Raw genomic sequence first — 27,171 nt, 5'->3', positions numbered from 1 at the left:
CCTAACAGATACTGAATACAGTGTCTGTAAATTCGTTCATCCCTAACTATTTGCCACCTTTGCAGTTGTAAAGCAGTTTGCATTTTCACTTTCTTTTTCTCCGTTACCCAATTCTATGGAATCCCACCTGTACGCAGTGTTACACAGGAGTATTACCAAATACTCCTGTGTAAGCAGTAATAATAAGAGGAATTTATGCCTCCACTGGAATGAAAGCTAAGATGACCACTGGGGTTTACCCCTTTGGTTTTTTGCACACACTACCTCGGCTACACCTGCACTTTAAGGCCAGACCTAAGTGACTAAGCAGCCAGCGCGACTTTTAGTTTAACAGCTTCAGCGGGTCCTCGCCTTATCGTAACACCTCCAGGACTTTATTAGAATGGACCTTTTGTTATGACATGGTTTAAGCATTAAAGCAGATTCCTTTAACAGACACTGCACATTCATGGCATTTACATGACCGCCCAGTTGGAGACTTCAGCCTTCTCAACTTGACAAAGTTACTGAAAACTTAATGTTGCGTGCATATTTGTAAACTGAGCTCGATCCAAGTGTGTCAAGAACTGTGAAACACGTGAGTTTTACCACTAATCTCAACAATCATTCATTTCAGGGCTCCACAGTTTATTCAACTAAATTTTTGAGCGATCTTTACAGTAGATCGGGGCTTCTGAAAATCAGAACAGTAAGTCAATCCAGGCTATAAATTTTTAACTGATCAGTAAATTGCTAGTGATGTTGAATATACAATGTAGCTGGAAGATTATTCACAGAAATCCTGTCCCCAGATGAATATGATTTTAATGTGGCGTACTTCCCCCATCACTGACAACATTGTAATAAGGCTCTGTTAACTGCTGGAGAGAGTGCTGTGTGCTGTTGCTGCCGAGTTCACGCATTAATGTTACACCAGAGAGTTTGCTATGAAGTTCTAAATATGTCTCATTTTCTGCAGAACACAATTTCTGCAAATTGTGTAAATGTAAAAATGTGTCAAAGTCTGACATAAATACACACGTGGACAAAATTGTTGGTACCCCTCAGTTAAAGAAGGAAAAACCCACAATTCTCACTGAAATCACTTGAAACTCACAAAAGTAACAATAAATAAAAATTGATTGAAAATTAAATAATCAAAAACAGCCATTACTTTTGAATTGTTGATTAACATAATTATTTAAAAAAACAAACTAATGAAACAGGCCTGGACAAAAATGATGGTACCTCTATAAAAGATTGAAAACTATTTGACCAGAGTGACATGATTAACTCAGGTGTGTCATTTAATTGACATCACAGGTGTTTCCAAACTCATAATCAGTCAGTCTGCCTATTTAAAGGGAGACAAGTAGTCACCCTGCTGTTTGGTGAAAAGGTGTGTACCACACTGAACATGGACAACAGAAAGCGAAGGAGAGAATTGTCCCAGGACATCCGAAAAAAAATTATAGACAAACATCTTAAAGGTAAAGGCTATAAGACCATCTCTAAACAGCTTGAAGTTCCTGTGACAACAGTGGCTCATATTATTCAGAAGTTCAAGACCCACGGGACAGTAGCCAACCTCCCTGGACGTGGCCGCAAGAGGAAAATTGATGACAAATTGAAGAGACGGATCGTTGGAATTGTATCCAAAGAGCCCAGAGCAACCTCCAAAGAAATTAAAGGTGAACTCCAAGGCCAAGGTACATCAGTGTCAGATCGCACCATTCGTCGTTGTTTGAGCCAAAGTGGACTTCATGGGAGACGACCAAGGAGGACACCACTGCTGAAAAAACTCATAAAAAAGCCAGACTGGAATTTGCAAAAATGCATGTTGACAAGCCACAAAGCTTCTGGGAGAATGTCCTTTGGACAGATGAGACCAAACTGGAGCTTTTTGGTAAGGCACATCAACTCTATGTTCATAGACTCAAAAACCAAGCATACGAAGAAAAGAACACTGTCCCTACGGTGAAACATGGAGGAGGCTCAGTAATGATTTGGGGCTGCTTTGCTGCATCTGGCACAGGGTGTCTTGAAAGTGTGCAAGGTACGATGAAATCTGAAGACTATCAAGGCATTCTGGAGAGAAATGTGCTGCCTAGTGTCAGAAAGCTTGGTCTCAGTCGCAGGTCATGGGTCTTCCAACAGGACAACGATCCAAAACACACAGCCAAAAACACCCAAGAATGGCTGAGAGAAAAGCGTTGGACTATTCTAAAGTGGCCTTCTATGAGCCCGGATCTGAATCCCATTGAACATATGTGGAAGGAGCTGAAACATGCCATTTGGAGAAGACACCCATCAAACCTGAGACAACTGGAGCTGTTTGCTCATGAGGAGTGGGCCAAAATACCTGTTGACAGCTGCAGAACGCTCATTGACAAATACAGAAATCGTTTAATTGCAGTGATTGCCTCAAAAGGTTGTGCAACAAAATATTAAGTTATGGGTACCATCATTTTTGTCCAGCCCTATTTCATTAGTTTGTTTTTTTAAATAATTATGTTAATCAACAATTCAAAAGTGATGGCTGATTTTGATTATTTAATTTTCAATAAATTTTTATTTATTGTTACTTTTGTGAGTTTCAAGTGATTTCAGTGAGAATTGTGGGTTTTTCCTTCTTTAACTGAGGGGTACCAACAATTTTGTCCACGTGTGTATGTACTGAGTTGCAGAGTCATATGTGGCTAAGCTTTGTGCTAGTCCAGTCACAAGAGATGTGACGTTCAGAGGTTACATTTTAGATTTATTGCTTTTATTGTATATTATCATAGATATTTATTATGTTCATTGCTTCATATGTGTGTTGTTTATTTTTCTATATGTATACGTTCTGAACAACACTTAATAAGTTTGGTTCAAAAGGGGCTTTATTCAATTTTTTAAACTTAATTACACTGATGCAACTGATTATGTACAAATAATGTCAGTTCTCTGCGTGTTTTGAACTGTAAGTGACTAAGAAGTCTGAGGACACCTGCCGTAGGTGGTAGAACAGCACATGTTTAATAAACATGTCTTTGAATGCTTGTGTCGGGATGCATGTCTTACAATCTAGTTTCTGTCGCAGTGGGTTAGTTCCATACAGTAAGACGTGGGCCTCTGAGTGAACCGTTTGTAGCTCCTCCAACGAGGCCTTCCTGCCACGAATACACTGAAGACAGAGGAAACGGAGGAGAAAAGGAACTTTTGATTAATCTTCGTATTCGGCAACCAAACTGTCACAGTCATCCAGAAGATGGTAAGAAGGAAGTGACGCATGAAGGTAATAACATTGTGAGAACAGTGGAAATATGGAGTTCAAACAGTATCAAAAAGTCAGACTAATATTTAACCATTTTCAAACCCTAAGATCAAAGTGGAATGGAATAACACTGCCCTCTTCTGGTTGTGAAAACAACCTGCATTTGTGAAAAGAAATTTATTACAAAATGTTTGAGATGTGCATCTGTATAATAACCATGAAAGTTAGATCTATCAGCTACCTCTCACTAAATGTGCTGTTTTTAATCTTTGTTTTAGTCTCCCACATATTCATTTAAAGATGGACAAGGACTGATTTTTTAAAATGTTCAATACTAACCAATTTGTTTATGTATTTTCACTGCTATAATGCTGTATATTTTGTAAAGTAGCTCTACTTTTGTAGAGTCTCGTCTAAACTGGCCTTTACCTCACAGTGTGCCCTGAGGCCTGTCTCCTGTAGTCGGGACCAGATACTCTGAATACGGCCAGCATGCTCTGGATGACTGGTGGTGTTGCCACACATACACTGGTGCTTCTGCATCAAGGAGTCATACACAAGACCTGGAACAGACACACAAACACACACATAAAGAGGTTTGGGGTGATTATGCAGCTTTGACAAGGCTAACAACAGCTGTCTCAACAAAGATTCCTATAATCACCCTGCAAGACATGCTGTGGTTATATAGAACACCTGCTTCATTGTAAACAAAAGGTCATGTGGGTAATTTGAAAAGAAATGTGGTGATTTTATGCAGTGAATTATATGTGTAGTGGTTTACACTGTCAGGTGGGCCACATTGCCCAGGAACCACCCTGTGTATATACACAGCCAATGTATAGCGGCTAATCAGGCTGTGTTTTTCCAGGAAAAGGTTTCCTCTAACTTGCAATCAGCAGGATGAACGTATGCCTCTACGTTTCATACTAGAACTCTGTGTAAATGCAGTGCACACACAAATCAAAGCATAATTGTACATTTCGCTGTGATGTTTATATGTAAAAGCTAAGTTTTTATTTCTCTTTAACAGACCTGTAGTGAATCGAGGCTTGGCTGGTGGTTCCTGTACCACCATGGGGAAGGAGGAAGAGGCAGGAGATGACTGAGCCCTGGACAGAGGCCGGTGTCCAGCAAAGCTGACTGATAAGCCGGCTGCTTCCATGGAAGCCTGGTAGTTCCTCAACTGGTGGATCCGCTGCTGCTCTAACAGCAGAGCCTGCTGCTCTCACACACAAACACACAAACATCTAGTGTTGGGCTGCAATATACTTATCATGCCAGAAGGTGGCACCAAATACTTGCACATTCCATGCTGCTATACCATACAGCATAGCCTGCATCAATAAAGACTGTGTTGCTCTGCAACATATGTTTGTTCTGTAACGAAGGTGAAGCAACATTTCTTGGTAAAGGACAGGTTAGTAACCATGACCTCTTCATGTGAACCGCGGCAGTTTTACATAGATCTGTCTTTCGATAAGAAAAATCAATACTATTTATCTAAACCACTTTATGCTCAGTTTCATTTTACCAGGATTCTTCTCTTTATGTGATTGGACAGTCACTAGACAATTATGACCCATCAGTTGTTTACAAAAAACCCCAAACATAGTGAAAGGGTAGGTATTGGCACATTTACTTAATACTGATTTTATCTAATAGTGTCACTTGTAAGTGCTTCAAAAACTATCTGTATGTACCTCAATGAAATGTTTCAGTGCTCTTTCCACTCAAAAGACTCTCACTAAGGAATCCTGTTGCTCTGTTCTGATGGGTGTGTCTGCCTACCCTATGGGCGCCATGGCGACAGTGAGAGGAGTGTTTGATTGAATTTGGCCAAGCGGAGAGCAGGGATGGGCTGGACAGATCACATCAGGACATGCTGTCCTGACTGTGTATGACCGTGGCGACAGAAAGACAGAGAGATATATAGAAATTCAAGAAATATGTTGCTTGCATCCAAAGAGAAGTAATGCAAAATGTGAAACTCCATGTGTGATAGTGTTTTTTTTGTGTGGGTGTACAGTATGCATTTTAAACATTTGCATGTGAATGTCCAACTTAACTCATGCCAGGGACTAGTTAGGAGGAAGTATATGTCCTAAACCTGTCATAAAAAGCACTCCAGTCTGCATTAGTACATGCAGTCTGTGTGTTTTTTAGTGCATTTTGTATGACTTGGGAAGAAAAATACAGTTAAAATTATGCCAGAAAGTGGGCTGGTCAGTCAGTCGGGAAGAAAGGCAGATCGAATGTAGAGTGTAATGTTTCAGTCAGTCACTAGAAGCTCCATCTGTCACTGCTGTCAGGCTGTTTGTGTCCATTTGCCTTAAAAAAATCACTAGCAAATGACTGCACTTTTGTTATTTGTAAATTACAATAATGTGATTCAGAGCCAAAGAATCCTCCAAAGTGTCTTTTTACTGTCAGTTCAAACCATCCTGCATACACATAATGAGATAATCTAACACAATCAACTTTGATGCAATCTTTGGATGCAGGCAAAAAGAAAATGAAAGTTTGTTCTTCCTTCTGGTTATTTTTACACTAGTGTTTCTAAAAAACAGATTGCACTCGTGGAATCTGCATCTTAACTGACTCCAATTTCATGCCCAGTCAGTCTCCAATTTCAATCATTCACTCTTTATCGCACTGTCCTCCTACTTCTCTTCTAACCTATTCTTCTATCTTCTTTCTTTATTTTTTTTCTTCTTTACAAGCATTTTCTTCTACTCCTATCTGCACATGTCCTTCACCTGCTCCCCACGCCTCATCCTCACCTGTTTGAACAGGAAGTCCTGGTCAGCCTGTCTCTCCCTCTGCTCCCTCTCCTCCTGCTCCTGGGGGTCTGGGGGCTCCTGTTTGATGACGAGCCCCCGTAGAATCCCCGTCTCCTGCACAGAGGTAGAAGAGGACGACGAGGAGGATGAGGAGAGTCCCTGGTGCTCCCTGAGTTCCTCTTCCGTCTCCTCTGGGTGACTCTGGTGCTGTCTGCCTGGTCCCGAGGCACTGGAGCCTGCCGCTGAGACCTGATCACTGGGCTTGGACATGATCTAGATGAAAAGAAGTGCTCAGGTCAAATATCTGACAGAGCATCATTGGGGGTCTGATTTCCATGGTGTGGTATGTGCTTGAAATGAACACTTTCTGAGGAAAAAAACATGCTTCCAACATCAGGCCAAGATTGGGGGATCAACTGTGGGTGTTAAGAGAAGTGAGGGGAAGAAATTACAAAAAAAAATCCAATTAGGACAAAAAGATAACTCTAGCTTCAAAAACATGAGAGGATAAAAAAATGTCTTTTCAAGTGAAAGAACATGGTCTATTAGGGAAGAGAACCTGCCCACTTTCACAACTGCTGGTCCACTGATAATGTTTTTCATTCCAAAAATAGCTGAGTGATCAGTCCGAGTACAAAAACAATGTAAAAGACCTGAAGTTTAACCAAACAAAGGCTAACATTAGCCAGGTTCTGATCTGTACTCTGGAATCTAATTGGTTATTTGTTTTTAAAGTCCTAACACAATCTTTATGAATATCTGTACCTTTCATTGCCAAGTCCACCAGGTTCTGAGCCTGGAAGTGAAACTGAGAAAAACTGAGCAAAGGACATGAGGAAGAAGGAGTGGAAGAAGTGCAGAGGGGTGACTCAATAAACTTGTTGTGGCAGCTGGCCCTGTCCCCGTCCCTGTCGTCAAAGACCTTAACCTTGATGTGCAGGTCATGATTTGACTGGACCACTGTTTGTGCATGGAACACACACACATGCATAGAGGCGCACACACACACTTGGCTGGCATATTGCCCAGGGAACAGTCCATTGACGTCAGAGAGCAGGCTCTTGCCTCATCCCAGTCCCTCTTCTCCAAACAAACTCAAAACACTGATCCACTCCTGCTGCACTGATTCTCGCTCTCCTTTTCTCTCCTGTTTTGCTCCCTTTCCCTTGCTTTTTAACAGAGGAAATAGTTGCCGGGATATGAACCATAAGGGGGACAGACACTAAAAAAGCCTGTGAAATCAGCTGGAAGATGGAAAGAGTGGGAGGTGCAGAGGGAAGTCGGTTGTATACACAAACACTTGACACTAGTTGACTCTGTGTATCTATCTCTCTCTCTCTCTCACACACACACCGGGACAACAATATTATGAGCGCGAGTTTACAACACTATTGCCTCAGCTGTCTCAGGTAATTAATGGTAGGCAGCACACTCAGGGTGGAACTGTTTCAAGATTCTTTGATTCCTTTCGTTGCTGCCAATATGTCTGACTGCTTTAGCCAGATTTTAAGTTTTCAGGAAGGGCCCCTTTTCATTGCTGACTTGACTAAAACAAATGTGAACAAGGAAGGGAAGGGAAGGCAGCAGATGAGTCATTTTTTACAAAGTGGTAGATATTCAGGGGGCAGTGAGGTAATAAATGAGACTGAACATAATGTACCAGTGGAATATTTATAAAATAAAATAAAAGAATCTGCATCGCTGTTAAGAATCAAATTTAACGGCAACCATGATTCTGGAACTGGTATTCAAACCTGCCGCAGAGACAAGCTGGTGTCTGCAGCATTATACCGCTTCATGTCAAACTGAAAGTGTGTTGCAGATTTCAGGCTTTCAGTAATCAATATTTCTTGGGGGTACTATAAAGGCAATGCCTAGCTAGGGACATGTAATTTATTTCTGTATGGATGGGACTACAGGGAATACAGCTGCAGTGACTGTTGCATGGTACATTAGTATCAGAAATCCAATCCATTTAAACAACAGATAAGTTATTATATCAGCCAGAGCAGCATGCATTTAATCGCCTGTAGATGAGCTGCCTAAATTAAAACATGACTCTCAGACTTGTGTTTTGCAGTGCAGCAGGTATGGCTCCAGTCACAAAGAGATCAAGTCAAGAAAAATAACAAAAATGACAGAATTAATTTACTGCTTGGGCTGAGGGACGTCTGTGCCAGTGTTACACAATACAGCACAAGTTTATTATTTAATCACAGTTTTATGCTTCAGGCAAAGTAATATGCAGGACTGGACACTGACAGCTCATTCACTGAATATAAGAAATGACATGATTACCTCAGAGATTATCACATGTCATGGGTTTTCTTGGTGTGCTCTTGTGCTGTGAGGTGTCTAAAATCAGCTCCTAGCCCTTTCCCAAGTGATATTTGAAGTAATGGACGACCAGATTACACAGCTTTTATGTCACACTTTCAAATGGGCCACATCCTGTAAGGTAAGTGGAATTTTCAAGCAATACAGAGGTTCCCCTGGCTCAAGGAACTGAGTGATCACCATCATATGCCTGCATCTTTATACAATGACTACTTCAGCTCATTACTGAAATTAACTAACACATTATCGTTCAAAAGTTTAGGGTCACTTAGAAATGTCCTTATTTTTTGAAAGAAATACATTTATTTTAAAGTGAAGGTAACAATAAATTAATCAAAAATACAGTCCAGACATTGTTAATGTGGTAAATGACTATTCTAGCTGGAAATGGCTCATTTTTAATGGGATATCTACACAGAGATTCAGAGGCCTATTTCCAGCAACCATCACTCCTGTGTTCTAATGCTACATTGCATTATGGTGTTGGCTAATTGATGATTAGAAAACCCTTGAGCAATTATGTTAGAACATGAATAAAAGTGTGTGTTTTCATGGAAAACATGAAATTGCCTGAGTGACCCCAAACTTTTGAGCAATACTGTATATCTTCTGAAAATCTGCCTGAGTTTTGTTTAAATGGTACACAGTTTGTATGAATACATAGTAATTTTAGTCTGTCTATCAGAGCTAACTGTACAAGCGCATCAAAAGGCATTGATTATGCAGAAAAAGTATTCAGTAGGAGACGGCTAGAAAGGCTGCTGCTCTATGAAAGGCCTATAACCTGTGCTATACAGACAAATACTGAATATAGTCTCCATACCTTCAAGCAATGAAGCAAGAATATGGAATGCCTTCAGGAAACCACACCAACACAAACTTTATACAAACAGAACTCAGCTCCTCAGTCAGTTCACAGAGCTACTGTAGCATTCAAAATTAAATTTTAATATTTGTGAGATTCTTGTAGCAGTGCCAAATGTGATGCACTGGAGATGGTGGATTAACGCGGCTATAATGTAACTTTAGATTTAAACTTTTATTTTAACTGCTGTAAAAGTTAAAGGATGTAATGAGAATAATATCAGTTGCAGCTGCTGTGGATGTCTTTCTACTGGTTCCACATTCAAGCACTCGCAAAAGTAATGAGGTAATAATTTGTAGCACTGTTATGCTGTAAATTTAAATGTTAGGTGCAGATTCCCAGTGATCCAAACAGAAACTTGGTCCATGGGTTGCTTCAAAAGCAGATTTGACGAGCTTATAGCATTATTACAGTAGTTATTGTGCTGATGACGGGGGTTTACACATGTGGTTTTTATTTATAGACATTATAAATGTTTGATGCATCTGAATTGTATTACAGCAATAATTGTTTGAGAAAGGGCTAAAGTGTTTCCTTGTGTTTTCAGTGATTTTTTAACATAACATTATGGACTTACCCAAAGCACACAAAAAGCAAACATTACTTGTCCTGAGCTGTCTGTTGTAGCTACTTTAGATTGTGTTGTGATGCGTCTGGTTAGTATCCAACTAAATGCCTGTCTTAAAGTCTGAACTAACATTCATGTACAGTAAGTGGCCTGTGATTTGGTGCACTGAACTAGAGAAGGAAACGTGTTTCACACATGCACAATGAATTTAAAGTAAGGAGTCAGAGCATGCATAATCAGAGGTACCCATTACTGCTTTAGAAAAACATTCTTCAATGATTAAAAAGTCTTCGGTGTATTTTAACAACAAACAAACACACCTACACTCAGAAGCAACACAAATGTCATCTTGTCACAGCATACTAGGATTTTAGAATAATCATTAAAGGTAAAAAGCAGTTTCTATTTATCAAGACTGCATGCAAACTAGACTTATTCAGATTTTCAGCTTCTCTCAAAAGAGCATTAACACAACCCTCAATCATTCACAAAAACAACCCGATTGTATCACTTAAGCTTAAATAGTTCGACCCACAAGCAGAGAGAGACACCGAGAGCGCAACAACACAAGATAACGGAGTTGAATCCTCCAGAAAGTTCGTCACACACAGAGCAACACATATGACTGCACACACAAAACAACCATCTCCTCTTCTATAATGACCTTATAATGCTGCAGCCACACCACCTTGCACACACACGCGCGCACACACACACACACTGGTGCAGTGAGTCACATTTCCTGTGTGAGCATATATGGAGGCAGCTTCCTCCAGTGCACAGTTGCCAGGGTGACAGGGAGAAGTAGGGACACATGAACACAGACGAGAAAAACTGTGTAAAAGACTTGCTGATTGCAGGCTGATTCATCCTGTTCTTGGAGGAAAGACAGCATTCACAGACATTAACCAAATCAGTGTCAGCGTAGATGGACAAACACTCCTACACACACACACACACACACACACCCACACACCCTTGCACATACATGCATGGTCGCTCTGCCACAGCTGTTCAGATGTTACATTTGACACTGCTCGTGACAAATGCACACACACTGTACACACGTGCACGCATTCAGATACCTTGTTGATGATGTGCTGCTGCTGCTGTTGCTGGAATAGTTGCTTGTGCTTCTCCAGGAACTGCTGGTGCTGCTGCTGGACCACCAACTGCTGCAGGGCCTGGGCCTGTCCACACTGCTGCTGGGGCAGGGGGGCCGACTGGGTTCTCCCCAGTGGACGGTGGCCCCGCACAAGCTTGGAAACAGAAGGTGATGGTAGTGGTAGGCCACCCAGACCAACTACAGCAAACACAAGAGTGATGAAAGGAAATCCTCATCAGCATATTTTACAAGGTGGTGGTTGCTTCTGTCGTTCTTGTTATCATTACGACTGGTTATGAATAAATTTCATTCACCAGCTTAAAGGAGACTGGAAACATGACAGATTTGAATTGCTATCCAGAAATATTAACTGTAAATTTTAGTTGCAATTCACAGATCTTTCCCGGCTCAGCTCTGGCTACGTTTTTATCACTTAAATTACTTTTGCAACACAAGATAATACCGGACAATTAGAGCACATCTGGCATAATTTTTCACTCTTAAGTAGTTTAAAACAATTAAATGGTTGAAGTAGCCTTTGTGATGCATTGTACTGTGTGTAGTGCTATGACTGTGTCCTAAAATCTCTGCAATTAAGTTGATGAGTGAAATGTTAGCAAAGAGAACAGGGTTGCGAAAATTATAGAGATAAAAAGAGCTGTAAAAAATAGAATGCTTACATCTAAGGGCTGTGTTATTTAGTTTAACAAAGAATCAGCCAGTACAATATAGTCCAATTATACGTGTTATTTCTTCACATACTAGTGATTTGAAAAGAATGACAAAATGAAGAATACATTAAATATACTGTTAAGATCCTAAGTATTTGGAGAGTGACAACTTTTTTTTCTTCATGCTCTATGCTTCAGCACATTCGGTTAAAAATAAAGGATATACTACGAAAGTGCCAAGTCTTAGCTTAATTTATGAAGATTAACATCAGCGTAGGAGATATGGTGCCATGAACCATGCAGAAATTTCAGTATGTGTAGAAGGCCTAGTGCCCAAATTATAGGGAGTTTAAAAGAAACTGCATAAAACCTAAACACATGAAGTCAAACAATATCATTATATGTATTAAGCTGCTAATAATCTTTTGCACTAAATCACCATCTGACATGAGCAGATGCTTTATATCTGCCCTGATACACCTCTTCCAGGCTTGTAACTGGCTAAATATTTATGGTCTTGAACAGTGTGGATATCATCTTAGCATGCTGAATTTCAGCGCATGTACTGCACCTGGGAATTTAATAAACTGTGGAATCACTAAAGCCAGGATAACATTAATAACCCACAGCATATAATTTGGGCATTAAATTCTTTCTATGATCCACAAAGTGTCCGCAGTCCAAACGCCAGCCACTGACTGGCTGAAAAACAAAGAAAATACTGTAAATGTTACAGTGAACACCGACCCATTGGACTGTGGCTCTGCTCCAGCAGCACCATGTGTTGGAGGAGGGGGTTGTGACCAGCCGTACCCCCTCCTGCTCCCTCTCTGTCCAGTGCTGAAGATGCCAAGTAGGAGGGCAGGTGGGCAGTGGGCAGGAAAGGAGAGGTCAGTGGAATGCCCTGCTGTAATGCAGGCAGTGCCAGATGACTCTCACCATCTTGGTGTCCTGATACCACCTACGAAGAGGGGGATTGAGAGTCAAGTCGAGAGAAGAGAAAAGGTAGAGGGTCAGAGAGAGAAAGAGAGAGAAGGGTCAAATGAGACAAAAAGGCATTGAGATGGAGAAAGCAGGAAAGAACAACAAAGTAAAAACCACTGATAAGACCAATTTCAGTTATAGAATCATAAGTGTCTATGTGATAGTCAAAACCACAACAACAAAGTGATCATTATTAAAGTCATTATTTTATGCAAGAAACTATTCAGTCAGTGAATGCCATCAGTGTGTTTACATGTATTTGAGATGCAAGTTAAATGTCTGGTCCATATTTTTCAAAGTCAAGCTTCTTCATAAGTAATGTTTTATTGTATCATTGTATAATATTGTGTATTAAGTGTACTCACAGAGCTTGCAGGACCTGTGGCTGGCAGTCCCAAGGTGATGTTGGGCAGAGACGGTGAGGTGTAGAGAGAGAGCTGGCTCACTGAACCTTCCCTTGCTGCCAGCCTCTGAAGCAGGGAGGCCTGGACACACACATCCACTTAAACATTACACTAAATACTTACACAGTACAGACACAAAGTAGACACAGTATTGCACACAGTACATTACTTTCTCAATTTGTCTCTCTCAAATACATACACGGAGAGACTGAGACCTCCATTAAAAGAAACGGATGCTGCAAATCTCCTCCTGAAGTCTCGTCTCACCTGTGTGGCTCCTAGACACAACCACTAACAGACACACGTATATATGCTGTCATGTTGTTTACCTCTCCTGGGCTGCTGGAGATTGTGACCCCGTTCTCACTGGGGATGTTACTGGAGCTGTTGTTGGGAGAACTGGGACCTGAGCCTGGTGCACTGTTGCATGCAGACTCTGGAATATAAACAATATAGAAATTAGGTTTTTTTGTTGTCTAACACATTAACATGTGTCTAACAGCTGACTAGGGTTATTAAGCTTTTTGTGCTGAAGTGTGACTGTGATATTTAAATACATTACTTATTTAAGATCAATGAGTAAAATAATTATTACAACACAACACAATTTGAAATGAATGTTAGGATGCTCGCCAGACTCCATGGGAGAATTTCATTTATTTTTTTGCTGTTCTTATTATAATTGGACAATTGTCATTCTAATCAGGATACCACCCTAAAACAACAGGTAAAATCCAGTGACAGCAGTCCTTACCAGCCACATCTAGAGACCGCTTCTTGGCAGTAGTGATGGGTCCGTCTTTCCTGCGGAGCAGAGGGCTGCTGCGACGCTCTGTCACCTTCTGCTTTAGCCTGGAACGAAGCTTGAGATTGGGCTCAGAGGCTGAAAAGACACAAAAAAGGGACAGATTGAACAAAGTACAGAAGTTTCACTCTGTACTGACACAGCACCTGAAAGTAAATGAGACTTTCTTTTACATGAAAACCAAAAAATGTGTTGTCAGTATCTGCTGTTGCTTGTTCCACCCCATGTAACACGTAGCACATAACTAGAAGGATGCAGATAAGCTTTGCCAGGGTTGAGTGTTCGATTTCCAACAGAGCCACTAGTTTTAAAAATATTTATGTGCTACAGCCCAAATCAGCCCTAAAAATGCATTAAAAATTACTGAGTATCTCTAAACTGTTGCTCTGGCACTCAGATTGGTGGTAGATTGCTGGGTCGCACAAGTGGGAGCTTGTTTGTTGGCATGTAGCGGTGCTAATGAGGTTGTCCCTATAGGCCACGCTGTATGCGCTGGCCGACAGATTCGGGAGTTGAGGTTAGCCGTCATCATGTGACAGTGGGATGCCCTGCAACAACAGGGGAAACAACCCACTGGCAGCTTTCTTGACCCCACACTTAATGATGCTGCCTCCACGCTCTGCTAATGAACACTGCATGTTTCCAGACGCTTCCAATTACAAACAAAAAAGAAACCTGCCAGTGTCCTCCTTCATGTGTGTTTGTATGCATATGGCATGTGTGTGCCTAGCACTGTATTTCTTGGGGCTATGCCTGCAAACACATGCTCCTGTTCTGGATTTTGTGTGTGCTGTGGAGCAGTATTGGCAGGTGCTACAAGGGTGCAGGAAGGAGAAGAGGCAAGCGTGCAGTGTATTCTGGGAATCGTGTCAGCCACAGGGCCTGGTCTCTTCTGGACAATCTTGCTTTGGTGTCTCTCTGCCAGACTACACTAAACACAAGCAGTTTTATTCCCTTGTCCCTCATTCCTTCCGTTCAATTAGTTAATGCTTGACGGTTGACCAAAGGTTGACCCATTGCTCGTCCGATGACCTTGGATCAAACAGACCATGCTACGGTCATTAGCCTCAGAGAGGGAGATCGGGCTTTTTCGTACAGCCAAGTGGAAGCAATTGATTCTTTGTGTACTGTAGTGATTAAATCCTTATTAGAAGACTTATTCTGGGTCATCAAAACCCCTCTGGCCTCTCAAATGCTAATCAAGGTAGGATGAAGTTTTAATGTACTTCAAAGAGGTACAAGATCTCATTATACCTTCTGGCCAGTGGGGATGAGATGACCTCCTGTGAATCTATAATGTCTAAGTACGTTTTTAAATGCACTCTCAGTTTTCAGGAGAACAATGCTGATGAAGAAACTCAATTATTTAAAAAAAGAACTTCTTCTAAGAGGAGAGCACTCTTCCAAAGTCTTTGTTAAGAGAGTGGGCTAGGTCAGGATGAAATGCTATGCATTAGTTTAACTGGAGGAGACAGTGGGAGAAAGAAGACAAGGAGAGAAGGACACAGCACAGGCCATGAAAGCTTATCTTAGTCTACTGCATGATGAATTGGAAGAGTTTGATATCGTAAAGTCTCCATCTGGTTGCAGATTCAATCTCTAGAAATTAATTTATGTGGATCAAAGTTACATGTTTAGACACTTTTTAAATGAAAACCAATCCCCCCAAATCCCTGCCTCTGTGTCCACCCACCCCTCCCAATCCATGGTAACTCAACACTGCCAAACTACTCTGTGCTACACAATGGCAAATTGCAAAATTGGAGTATTTCAGCCATGTTCAAATCAGACTCTGAAGTAGAATAATAATACAGAAAACCCCACCATTCCAAACATTCAAAATAACTTGTAAGCCTAATTGATTTTGAAAGGTCTTTGAACATCCCTAAATGATAAGCCTTTGATTCTGATAATATTGAAAAGAGTAAATCAGCTGGCGTGCTGAGAATTTGGCTTGTGCTATGTTTATTAATGTTCTGGGTGGTATTCAGTACAATCAAAACAGCTCAAATATGCGCCATGGTGCTGGATCAAACACCACCAAAAATGGACATGAGTATCTCTTTGTTCTCTCTCCGATGCGCTATTTTATGTTAGTAGGTGTCACATACAATATTAATCTACAGTGAAGACCTACCAACAGTGGGCGGCAAAGGTGATAGAAACTGTAGATAATCTAGTGAGAGCCAGGAAAGGAGAAACAAGGCCCACACAGATAGTAAAACGGAGGAAGAGGAGGTTGTTCAAGGTTGTGTCTGTGTGTCCTGAGCGATTACGAAATGGACAAATAAAAGAAGTAGATGGAGAGAGAGACAAGGTCGATAGGAGGAGGACATTGAAGGAGACAAAGAAGGAGAGAGAAGTATGCATGTGTGCTTGCTGGGCACTGGTCGCGATGGGGGTGTTCACCTCAGGACACAGTGACTTTGAAGGGTGTTACTGCCGACTGGGCAAAAGCACACCAGTGAGCTCACGTGCGAACACACTCGCTGCAGAGGGCCCAGACTGGTTTAACTGCTGATGCTGGCATTTTAATGCAGCCCTCTCTCCCTCCTTCACCTCAGTCCAACCCCTCCTTTCTCTCACTTCCCCTAAGTCCTTGCTTCTCCTTTTCTCTGGAATTATTTTCTCTCCCCATCATCACTGAGATTTTATGAGCACCCTATAACCACCCACTGGCAAAAGTGGACATGCAGACTCACATAATTCAGCATAGCTTATGCTGTTTATTAAGTGAAAAGCAGCATTTCTTCAACATTCCGACTTTTTTGAACTTCAAATCCTCTCTTGTCAGAATGTCAGACAGCATCATGTCTGTCTACATGGTCTTGCAGCTGTGATAATAGTTAAGGAAACCTATTTTTAAGGTAGATAATTATTTGGGTCTAAGCGAACCACAGTCCCGACATCATAACAGGTACATTATAAAAGGCATGAATAGGCCAGATAACCTACCACACACCTTAATCCAAAGCACATTTTACCATATATATTATATGCTCAAATGCCTTGATGAGAGGTGGCTTCAAATTACATATCTCATAATAGACATTGTTGCATTGTGGCTTCTGTGCTTCTCTTTGTGTCCTTTGCATCTTTATTCCAACATCCTATTACACAAAGCTGCTCAAGACAAAAAACTTGGCAGTCGTCTCTCTGATCCACTCTTATACTTCAAAGTAGCCATTAAAACTGTACAAAATCCAGATTAAATGTATGTATAAGTGATGCTCAATATTTCAATAGGGAGTTGACAAGGAAACTGATTCTCTGATACAAAACATATCGATTAGCTGCTCATCTGTTTTGACAGATAGGAGTCCCGAGCTGCAAGAGACATGCCGGGGAAGCTGTGCTGCTCTGCCAAGAAAAGGCGAGAGGGAGAGAGATTTATGGAAATCAATAGGGTAGTTTGCTGAAACTCATCAACAGGGCTTCCGAGAAACATCATATGTGGATGATACATTAGATAAATAGATTAGAAGGACATAAACAGAGAGATAGACATATGGATAAACAGATTTGTCTCAGATGCATATTTTCGAAAGACAGGAAAGCACATAAACCAAATTTGAAAATCTCATGGTAGCCAAATGTGTTGTATGAACAAGGCATCAGATTAAAAGCCATCAATTCTTATAATTTCCGAAAGACACTTGTTCTTAAACTAAACATCAAACTATTTAACCACCTCTGCTGTGGGCATATAAAAAAAATTGAGCAGAGGCCACCAAAAAGCAGGCTGAGCTGTTCCCTCTGATAGTTACAGCTAATGAGGCTTTTTCATGGAGGTGACATGAGACCGTTAAAATCAGTGACGTCCAATACTGATTGTTGACACATCCAAGTGGTATATGAGTAAGGTTGGTGGAAGAGGATGTGGTGATTTTTACATCGCAGATATTTAACTGCCACTTACCAGAACAACCCATGTGTGCACCAGCACACCCAATTTAAATGCCATCAACATTGCAAACACTAAAAGAGGGTCTGACTTTAGTTACATAAAATACCAGGCTTTTAGATGTTTGCTTTCATCAAATATCTGGAAATGCTAACTGTCCACCGTCAAACTGGATAAAACAAAAACATGACAGTGATATATTGCATCCACACATCCTGCATGGTTGTTGTTCAGTGGTCAGTGTGATATGGGGAATGTCTGTGTGTGACAGTGTCCGAAAGACTGAGGGAGTGAGAGGGTCAGCATGACAAGTCTTCCTCTGTCATGAAGGCCTGACAGACTTCCTGCCGCAGCATTCAAAGTGGCCCTCTGTTTTCTAAGAGCCATTATCACAAAGCCCCTCAGACTTGGACAATAAGCCCCTTTAGTAATATATTGTACGCCTGGACTCACTGGACAGAAAAAGAACATTTAACGTACACTTATAATTCACATCGATATGTGACCAGAATGGGGGAAAAACGTCATGCATGACAGCTGCAGACGTCAGAGGAGCGCACAACTGTGGTGTCCACTGTCACTGTCGCTCACTTCCTCTTGAGAACAGTTCATATCTCTGTCAGCTAGTCTAATCTGATCTATGTCTGCTCACTATTGACACAACAGTTCCTCAACAGCTGTGTGTGCGCGCGTGTGTGTGTGTGTGTGTGTGTGTGTGTGTGTGTGTGTGTGTGTGTGTGTGTGTGTGTGTGTGTGTGTGCAGTCAGTATTCCCTTTCTGCCTCTGCTCACAACTGACACAAAGATGATGTCCAGTGTATTCAATTCTCTTACTCCACTTCTCCAAATATGTCGCTTTCTTTACATGCGCATTGTCATATGTATGTAATGCGCTTCTTGTTGAGTCTTGTATCAGTAAGAACTATTGTCTGTACTGTGACTGTTTCTCAAAGGAAAATTCCTGAATTACATCCGAGTGTCCCTGAAAGTTGAAACTCGCAGTCTGAGTTTGCGTGCCAGGAAAAATCTTTCTTCCCTCCAGCTCACAGCAGGTGGGCAAGAGTGCAGAGTACCCAGAGTTTGGCCTCCAGTTGTGAAAGCAGGCAGCGATACCGCCAAAGCAGCTGCTGACGCTAAGTGAATAATCACAGCTTGGCCGTACGTAATATGTGCAGATGGACAGAGCGTGATAAATCTAAAAGGCAGGAACTGTGGTTTTACATGCCTACTAGGACACTGCACAAAGGTAGTCAAGAGTTGTTTTGTTGAACAGAATGATCTATGACGTCCGTGAAGAAGTGTGACTAAACGGGTTTGTCAATATCTGTGTGAATGAGCCACAACAGGTGAATAACCAGATAACAAAAATCTGATTCACTATGAAATTTTTTACACCTGATGATGAAGTAAAAGTCAGACTATAAATGATTAAAATTAATTTTGGACCCAAATCTTTGAATATTTCTATTTTCATTCACTGTAAGACCTTGAAACCAAGAAAGGAAACCGCTTTAAGGTTTCCTTGAGTCTTTGGTTGCTGTTGTCGTCTTCACATTGTGGTTTTCCTAGATTTAACAAAATACGACATGCTGGAAGATGAACTTCACGACCTCTGGACAGAACCAGATTAGCATTTCTGCTCTGCCCAGTCTTTATGCAAAGCTAAGCAAAGCTAATCCACTAGTGCCTTTAGCTTCATATTAACCACAAACTGTCAGCAAGAAAGCAAATATTCCTTTAACTTGCGTCAAGGTTTCTAATTTTCCAATTTAGAGAGTGACTCCACTATCTTCCATTCTCCCTCATCTACATTAGAATGATTCCAAAGACTTCAGGAAATAACTCGACATCTTTCTCAAAGAATATTTCAGGAGCTCCTATTAATCCTCTACTGGCTGACTCTGGGTTCCTGACAAAGGAACCTAATAAGCCAATTTTACTTTCAGTTGCTAAAGCAGGAAAAGGGAACATTAGTGCTTCATTCTCAGCAGGCAAGGATATGGAGGAATGTGGGTGCAAGAAATGAACAATACGCCAGTAGAGCCTTTCATTTTGTACCTGTTTTGCGGAGTGGGAAGTCGTCTTTGGAGTCGTATGTCCCCAGCACTGGATGGTTGTACGCTGACAATGCTGTTTGGGGAGGAGAGCTCTGGTCCAAAGAGCTATGCTGGGTTTTTCTAAAAAAGTCACAAAAAAGGAAATGAATTAGATATCTCAGCATAACATGAAATATGACTGAAGTAATTATTTCAAAAATTAGATCTAGCTCTATATAAATGCCAAGCTCACTCTACAACTACTACACCTGACACACACAGACACACACCCACACATAAACGGAAGTAAAAAAGACAGCTTCTATTGCACTCTCCAAGGTCAACACGACAGAGTGTGGGCAACAAGGTGGGTGGAAAGGGGAAAGAGGCAAAGAATAGAGAGAAGGGACTAAGCCTGAAAAGTTGAGAACATCCTTTGTGTTTTTTATAATAAGTAAGCAAAAAGACTGAGGACTACTTTCCAGTAAGAAGGTTGATTGAAAATGCACAAAGACAGGGATGGTGAAGAAGAGAGTTGCAGGATGAGAGGAGAAATGAAGAGGAGGGAATACACGTCTGGAAGAACTGAGGAGAATTCCAACAGGCAAAACAAACGGCAAGCAGGCTGAAGAAATGGTGATAACAGTGGAAGAGAGCTACACAGTCCTGAGATTGCTCCATCATCTCCTGCCTTGGCAAAATGTTTGACTGCTTAAAGCCCCTTCAAATATTTAAAGCGCAGGAGAGGTGCAATTGTCTTTTCTCTCTGCCCACTTCAAACATACGCACACACGAACACACCTCAAAGAGAGCCAGCTGTCAATCAGCGACAACAAACACTGACAGAAAGAAAACCTCGCTGCTTCAACATTTTCTCTGTAGCTTAACTCAGAGGGGCTAATGTTGATGTTGGAAACTTGATGTGGACACAAAGCACATCAGTGACAGACGCCCACACAACAGGGGTTCATAACACCACTGGGTTTGCCGTGTTTGCAAATCCATGATGAGACTTTTATGTCGCCCATCACTGGCTTTTACGTTTGATATTGTTCCTAGTGTGGCAGTTTCTTTTTGTTTGTTTTTTTTAAACTTAGATTAAAAAAGGAAGCAACTCAAAGGCTTCTAAATGCGTGAAAAACAATGCACTTAATATGTGATAGCTCTGAATTTGAAGGCTACGGGATTTAGATACCACTATAGAACTCTTTCTTGAAAGAGGAAAACACAACAATTAAAGATAATTATTGGCAACAGAGTACAAAATTAAAAAATAACAGAGGTTATTCTTAAAGATTACCTTAAATGCATGTATTGTACAGGTATAAAAAGAAAACTGAGTCCAGTTTCAAAAAGTCATGCTCATGAATTTGATATTAAGAAAAAACATGTATTTTTAAAAAGACGTTAACAGTCAGGTAATACACATAGTAGGGGTTGATCAATATTGGTTTGTTTCAGTGTCAATATCAATATTGATGATCAGTGAGGCACACCTTCTCATTCAGTGTTTTTCATTTTTAATTGTTTTCTACATTGCAGATTAATACTGAAGACACCAAAACTATAAAAGAATACATATGGAGTTACACTGTAAAAAAAAAAAGTGTTAACCTCCAGTAGTCATGCACAATGTAGAAAATAACACACACACACATAATACAGTACAAATAACAAAATCAAATCAACTTAAAAACAACCATCTCCACTCTTTAAAATTTATTTAGTGATGTCAAATGAAATTTTTTGCAGAAATAAAGTTGAATTCAGACTTTATACGCAGAACGTCTTCATATATATACTGCACTTAAAGTCACAGGTCGTTCTGTGGTGGTGGGCGGTGACACTCACCCATACCAGTAGCGTGGGTCACTGGGCAGACAGTGGTTTAGGTTTCGCTGAGCCAAGGCTTTCTTCTTGTTCAGGACAAACTCCTGAAGTCGCATCTTTACCTCTGTGCTGGCAACTGCACCTACACAGCAACACAGAGAGCAGGAGATCACCAAGCAAAGGTGAGCATATTTATACTCGATACACATTGCAAACAAACACACACATGGATACAAACATATTCCCTTTCCCCGACATGAATACACATCTTTTGAGTATTGCCCTTCTGGAGAAGATAGCACCTCAGACCCTCTACTATATTATACCCACGGTTCAATCTGTGACACTAACATGAAGATTATAACAATATGTATCCACACTTTGACAGATAATAGGTTTCTGACAGTGCACAGTCCTGCATCAGAGTTTCATTGTATTTCTACCGAAACGACAGCCATGAAGACGCACATCAGGACTCTCGCTCAGCTCCTGGTCTCTCCTCAATTACCACCTCATCACCCTCATTTCACAGCTGAAAACAAATTGTCCAGGGAGAGAGACAGCGATGAATGAAAGGGAGAGAGAGAGACCAAGGGAAAAAATGAGGAACAGAGTGAGGTGAGCAATAAATGCTGCTTAAAAAAAGGTGTTTGCAGAAAACAGGAAAAACCAGAGGTGTGTTTTTATTAGAATGTGACAGTGGGAGTGATAACAGGTGATGTGTTGAGCTCAAGAGAGGAAGTGGTAAATTCAGCATGTGAGAGAGAGAGACAACAGCTAATATACGTTCTCTAAATCACGGTGCAGCTGGAAGTGCCGGCATCCCAATATGTCTGCTTTGCCACTGAAGCAAATTGGCTTTTATGAGACTGCCTTCTATGCAATTTAGTGCAGTAGTTAACAAAGCTTCTTCTGTTTACAACCCAATACTCTTTCCATAGACGTCAAACTGAAGGCTCACTTTTCCCAGTCCTGAGTCGTTGAGAGATGGCAGAAAATAATGGTACAAAATGTGGATCCACCAGTAAATATATAAAAGATTTGTGCTGAAGTCTTTGACAAAAATACATGGATTTAATCACATGCATTGTTCAGTAAAGCAGTGCAAGAAAAGGCAACTTTATGTGTGAAGTGCTTTTTAACAAGAAGATAATTACTGTGATTCAAAGGTGAGGACAGTCTTTCATGCCACCTTCTATTTAAGTAGTATAAAACAATGACAGGAAAAAGAAAAACATTTGGCTTTCCACAGATAAAAGACATCTTACTTTGCTGTCAGAAGAAAATGCAGTTCTATCATTTGATTTGATATTAGGAGCACTGCACCGGTCAGTCCAAGTAAGAGAACTTGGCAGCTGAATGATTGTGATTCCTGACAGCATAGATACAGCCTACTGACAATTACTAAAGAATAATTTTGATTCCAGAGGTGTGGTCATCAGTTCTAATGATATTTACACATAAAGTCAATTGCTGAGATCTGGGAAGGATAATACACCAAGTCCCAGCACACACAAATCAATTTGGAAGAGGAAACAACGGGGGACTGTGAAATTGTTAACCAGACTGTCCATTGTAAACATTCACAGTTTTGGCTTTCTTGTTCTGTCTAATCTGGCATAGCCAGACGCAGCACTGTGTCAGTGCTGGAGAATAGTCTGGCTGCACCTCATTATTCATTATCACTGTGCTATGGGGTGGGGGGAATACTCCAGCTGGTTTGTATTTCTTTTACTCAATTATAATCGCCTTGGATGGTGCTAAACCCAGGACGCAGTAATGGTGCTTCTGTAAAATAAAGTCCAAGGGAATTGGTTTGGTAGTACACAGGAAGGTAAAAACTGTCATTAAAATGGCTAATTTGCTGAAAGAACCAAGCGGGGCTGCATTGCTGCATTGTCACGATTCGTTATTTTCAGCATGCATGTTGCTGCTCAGAGGTGTTACTGTGCCCAACGGCAAACAGGGTTTTGAAAATGTCATCATGCAGATATAAAATGGGAGGAGATAGCTGTGTGAAATGTGTAACGGAAACAGCAGGTTCATACCTATCCAAGTGCAGTTTTATTATAAAGAATACAGTAATGGCTGGAGCAACAGAAATATAATCAAAGCAGACATAAAAGTAATATTCAAAGTAAACAAAGGCAATACATCAAGTCGGGTCCACAGAATTTTTGGTTCTCAACTAATATGATATGGGAAAAAACAGAAATCATAAATCCGAGGTCATGTGTGCCTGTTCAGTGTCTTGCTCCTCTAACCTTGTGTTGGCTGTCTGATATTCCCTGTGGTGAATGTGTGAGGTCAGGCTGTTCTGACTGCTGTGCTGTAAGTGCAGGTGCTGTGAAAGAGGGGCTGGTAGGGCAAGACTCTCTGACACCTGCTGTGATAATATGACACAGTGTTTCAGGACAGGTACAACAGATGTTGGTAGCATACAGAAGGGAGAATAGGTGCTCAGTCAAACATGACAGCTTTATTTGGAGCTCATTCATGACAACTCTGAGCCGCTGGAATACAAAACCACTCACACTGACTTCTCTCATTAACACTGGAGTGATCCTCTTCTGGCCACTCATTTGGTTCTTTATATTGTGCATTTTGTTGATGTCATGTGTGCTGATGGTACAAAATGTACAGTGCATGACAACTCTATGACATCTTGTAACAACTCTGCAGGCACGCATAGTTAATATGTTGCCACTTTCTTCAAACATCACTCTCTCCAGCAGGTGCTACTTACTCTCTTGTCCCCTCTCCTTGTGTTTGAGCTGTTGGAGTTTGTGTTCTCGCTGCTGCTTCTCCAGCTGCTGCTCATGACGTTGCTGCTCAATCTTCCTGTGATGCTCCAACAGCTCTTGTTGGTGCTTGAGCGCCAGTAAATCTTGTTGGTGCTAGTGAAAAGAAGGACAAAAGACGATTGAAGGAAGTAAGAAAGAGTACAAGAAGACACAGTGGATGGGTAAAGGTCACTACATGATATCAAGTTGCTACAAGAATCAAAGCTGAAGAAGACATTGTTTTGACAACGAGCAGTCATGGTTTATTGTAGGATTTGAAAGTTAGCTTTTCTGACACATATGACATCAACAAGTTTTAGTGCAATAATGACAGCCATGCTAATCTGGAGACTGAGCAGATTGGACAACAAGCAGCAGAGTTATTTTCAGCACAAACTGATCATCCTTGTTGGCTGGCTTTGTGGTCGTAGCAACACCAGAGAGAGGCTTTTCAGCACAGTGTGTCGCGTACAAAATTCACACGCACAAACACACACACACAGGCATACACACGGTTTACTGGGGCCAAGGTTCCCATGGAGATAACTAAGCAGCAAAATTCTGCCACCAGATCAAATTACACCGCCATACCCACTTAAATGTACACATGCACTTGTTTCCTCCTGTCCTTCATAAGATGCATTTCTGCTGAGTACAGCCCTTTAGTTGCTGTATTCAAGGAAGAACTCCCTACTCACACTCATCCACTATTCAAACACAAACGGAGAGGAGAGGAGAGGAGAGGAGAGGAGAGGAGAGGACCTTTACTTCCCCCTCCCATCCAACCACCTCACCTTGATATGTTCCTGCAGCTGAGCTTCATGTTGTCGTGATAGCTGCTCATGCTGCCTCTGAAACTCTGCGATCAGTAGCTGCCTCTGGAGCTGCTGCTTGTGTTTGAGAGCCACCAGTTCCTGCTGCAGGTGCTGCTCCTGGTGGCCTGTAAAAGATTTTGAAGACTGAATCCCTCAGAGTATCTAAAATGAAGAGCACATTTGCAGAAACCAGTTGAGATACCACAAAACAAAAAGACATCATCACCACTTACCAATGACTGGCCCCCGGCCTGTCTCAGATGATGCGGGACAAGCTGTGGAGGTGGCCGGTGTAGGGTGGGGTGGGGGAACCAGGCCAAAGGGGGGCTGCTGCTGGTGGTGGTGGTGAGGGTGGTCCACTACGCGCAGGTCCATGGGAAGGATGGCTGTGGTGGTGTGGGGCACCTGCGTGGGCAGCGCTGCTGTGCTCACATCCACTGAAAGAAAAGGAAGTGAGAAAGAGAAGCTTCCGTTTAGACTGTCAGCGTATAGTAAAAGTTCATCATTATGTGTCAAGGCCCACATTATTTTCTAATATTCTTTAATAGCAACAAAAACTTTATCTTTTCTGATGCAAATCAGACAGATAACCACTTGTTACTTGAGCTGCCAGGATGCTGCAGCCCTTACAGTCGCACTTTACACTGGTTGTGGTTGCTTGCAACGCTGAGGATTTAAGTCTGTTTTATACTATAGTTGTACACACTGGATAAGAGCATTAGCAAAGCACCAAAAACATAAAATCTGTGTGCGATTTTTAAAGCCAGAGATCATCTCTGTGGTGGGAGAAAAGTGTGTAGGAAGCTTCCCAAATATACTGTTTACATAAATATGTCCAAACATCAGAGAGGAAAGCACAAAAACAATCCCTCTGCAACACGCAGCAAGGATTTGCTGACATGCGTGGCGTGTATGTTTCCACTTGTACTGTGCGTGTGGGGCAGTAACCCCACATTTTGCTAACTGTAAGTGCAATGCTGGAAGTGTACGGATGTTTTCTGATGTTTACAAACATGGATTTACAATGCCAAAGGTCTGAGAGGGCACAGATGACAACATACTCAAAATCCACACACTGTATCTCTTGCCTCCAACTCAGGCAATGCAAGTATACAATTTAGAGTGCTGCAAAACAAACAATATATAAAACATCACAGGTATAAAACATCCAAATGTCATGTCAGATGGTTAAAGCACGGGTATGTTATGAACTCTAGAGGTGCATTGTAGGAACCAAAGAAAAAATAAAATAAATATGTCTGATTTAGTAAGGTACTAATGCAATCAGATTATTTCTCTAAAGCAAGCAAACAACACATCAGATTACAGACAGTCACTAGTACAACCCCAAATGACACCAGGGAAAACACTCTAATTAAACCTTTGCCAGCATTTAAATCTTTGATATGTAACTTGAATATGGCATGCTGAGATCAAACACTGACATTGCTGTACTTTATTCATTCCAAGTACATGTAAGCTTAATGTTCTAAAACCAGGAAAGATTTTGATATAAGTGAGCTTCATACATGAATGAGTGTGAGGAGCAACCTGTTAAGGTGCTTAGGTCAAAAACAAGGGCACAAAATCTGCAAATTAACGCAACCAAATACATGCTTGACTTCAAGCTCTAAATCTCGTGTGCATCATTCAGTCTTTTCTGATCAATATCTGCTCTGTGGAGAACCACCTTGCACCATGCCAAGCCCTCTGCCAGTGATCAATACCCTAAAACCAGTGCAAAGCATCCCCGGCCTATCATGAATGTCCTGGCATCCCCAGTGGCCAATGAGGTGGCGATGGAGTTGCAGTTACTTGCTGAGACAGCCAATGACATCTTTGGTACTGGGCAGGTTTTCAGTGCGGGAGGAAACTCGACACCACCCAACGGGACAGCAGGGAGAGAAGAAAGGGTGTGGCCAGGCCAGACATGCTGGTGCTTCACTGGTGCACATGTGTGCACGTTTAGTTGTATCACTAACCTTGTAAGGACTTGCTTAACAGCCGGACTTTAGAAGGATTTCTTCTGCTTAGTCCTTTACTTTGA

The 27,171-nt window shown here is 41.3% G+C and overlaps 1 protein-coding gene across 2 annotated transcripts in view; it reads right to left on the bottom strand.

The window, feature by feature from the left end:
* Positions 1 to 27,171, bottom strand: part of hdac4 (histone deacetylase 4) — a 136,184-nt gene that overhangs the window by 36,272 nt on the left and 72,741 nt on the right. For both annotated transcript variants that reach the window (XM_022210043.2, XM_022210044.2), the window contains 14 exons: positions 25,358 to 25,561; positions 25,104 to 25,249; positions 24,273 to 24,423; positions 21,548 to 21,668; positions 19,719 to 19,837; positions 13,707 to 13,835; positions 13,282 to 13,388; positions 12,914 to 13,033; positions 12,312 to 12,525; positions 10,874 to 11,091; positions 6,019 to 6,291; positions 4,271 to 4,457; positions 3,665 to 3,798; positions 3,043 to 3,145 (listed from right to left, as the gene is read on the bottom strand). In XM_022210043.2, the coding sequence (XP_022065735.1) occupies positions 3,043 to 3,145; positions 3,665 to 3,798; positions 4,271 to 4,457; positions 6,019 to 6,291; positions 10,874 to 11,091; positions 12,312 to 12,525; positions 12,914 to 13,033; positions 13,282 to 13,388; positions 13,707 to 13,835; positions 19,719 to 19,837; positions 21,548 to 21,668; positions 24,273 to 24,423; positions 25,104 to 25,249; positions 25,358 to 25,561 (2,226 nt within the window). The remainder of the gene's footprint in view (positions 1 to 3,042; positions 3,146 to 3,664; positions 3,799 to 4,270; positions 4,458 to 6,018; positions 6,292 to 10,873; positions 11,092 to 12,311; positions 12,526 to 12,913; positions 13,034 to 13,281; positions 13,389 to 13,706; positions 13,836 to 19,718; positions 19,838 to 21,547; positions 21,669 to 24,272; positions 24,424 to 25,103; positions 25,250 to 25,357; positions 25,562 to 27,171) is intronic.

The sequence above is a fragment of the Acanthochromis polyacanthus genome, chromosome 14 (assembly GCF_021347895.1).
Source record: "Acanthochromis polyacanthus isolate Apoly-LR-REF ecotype Palm Island chromosome 14, KAUST_Apoly_ChrSc, whole genome shotgun sequence".
Lineage (NCBI taxonomy): Eukaryota > Metazoa > Chordata > Actinopteri > Pomacentridae > Acanthochromis > Acanthochromis polyacanthus.
This window is presented reverse-complemented; position numbering and strand designations above follow the sequence as displayed.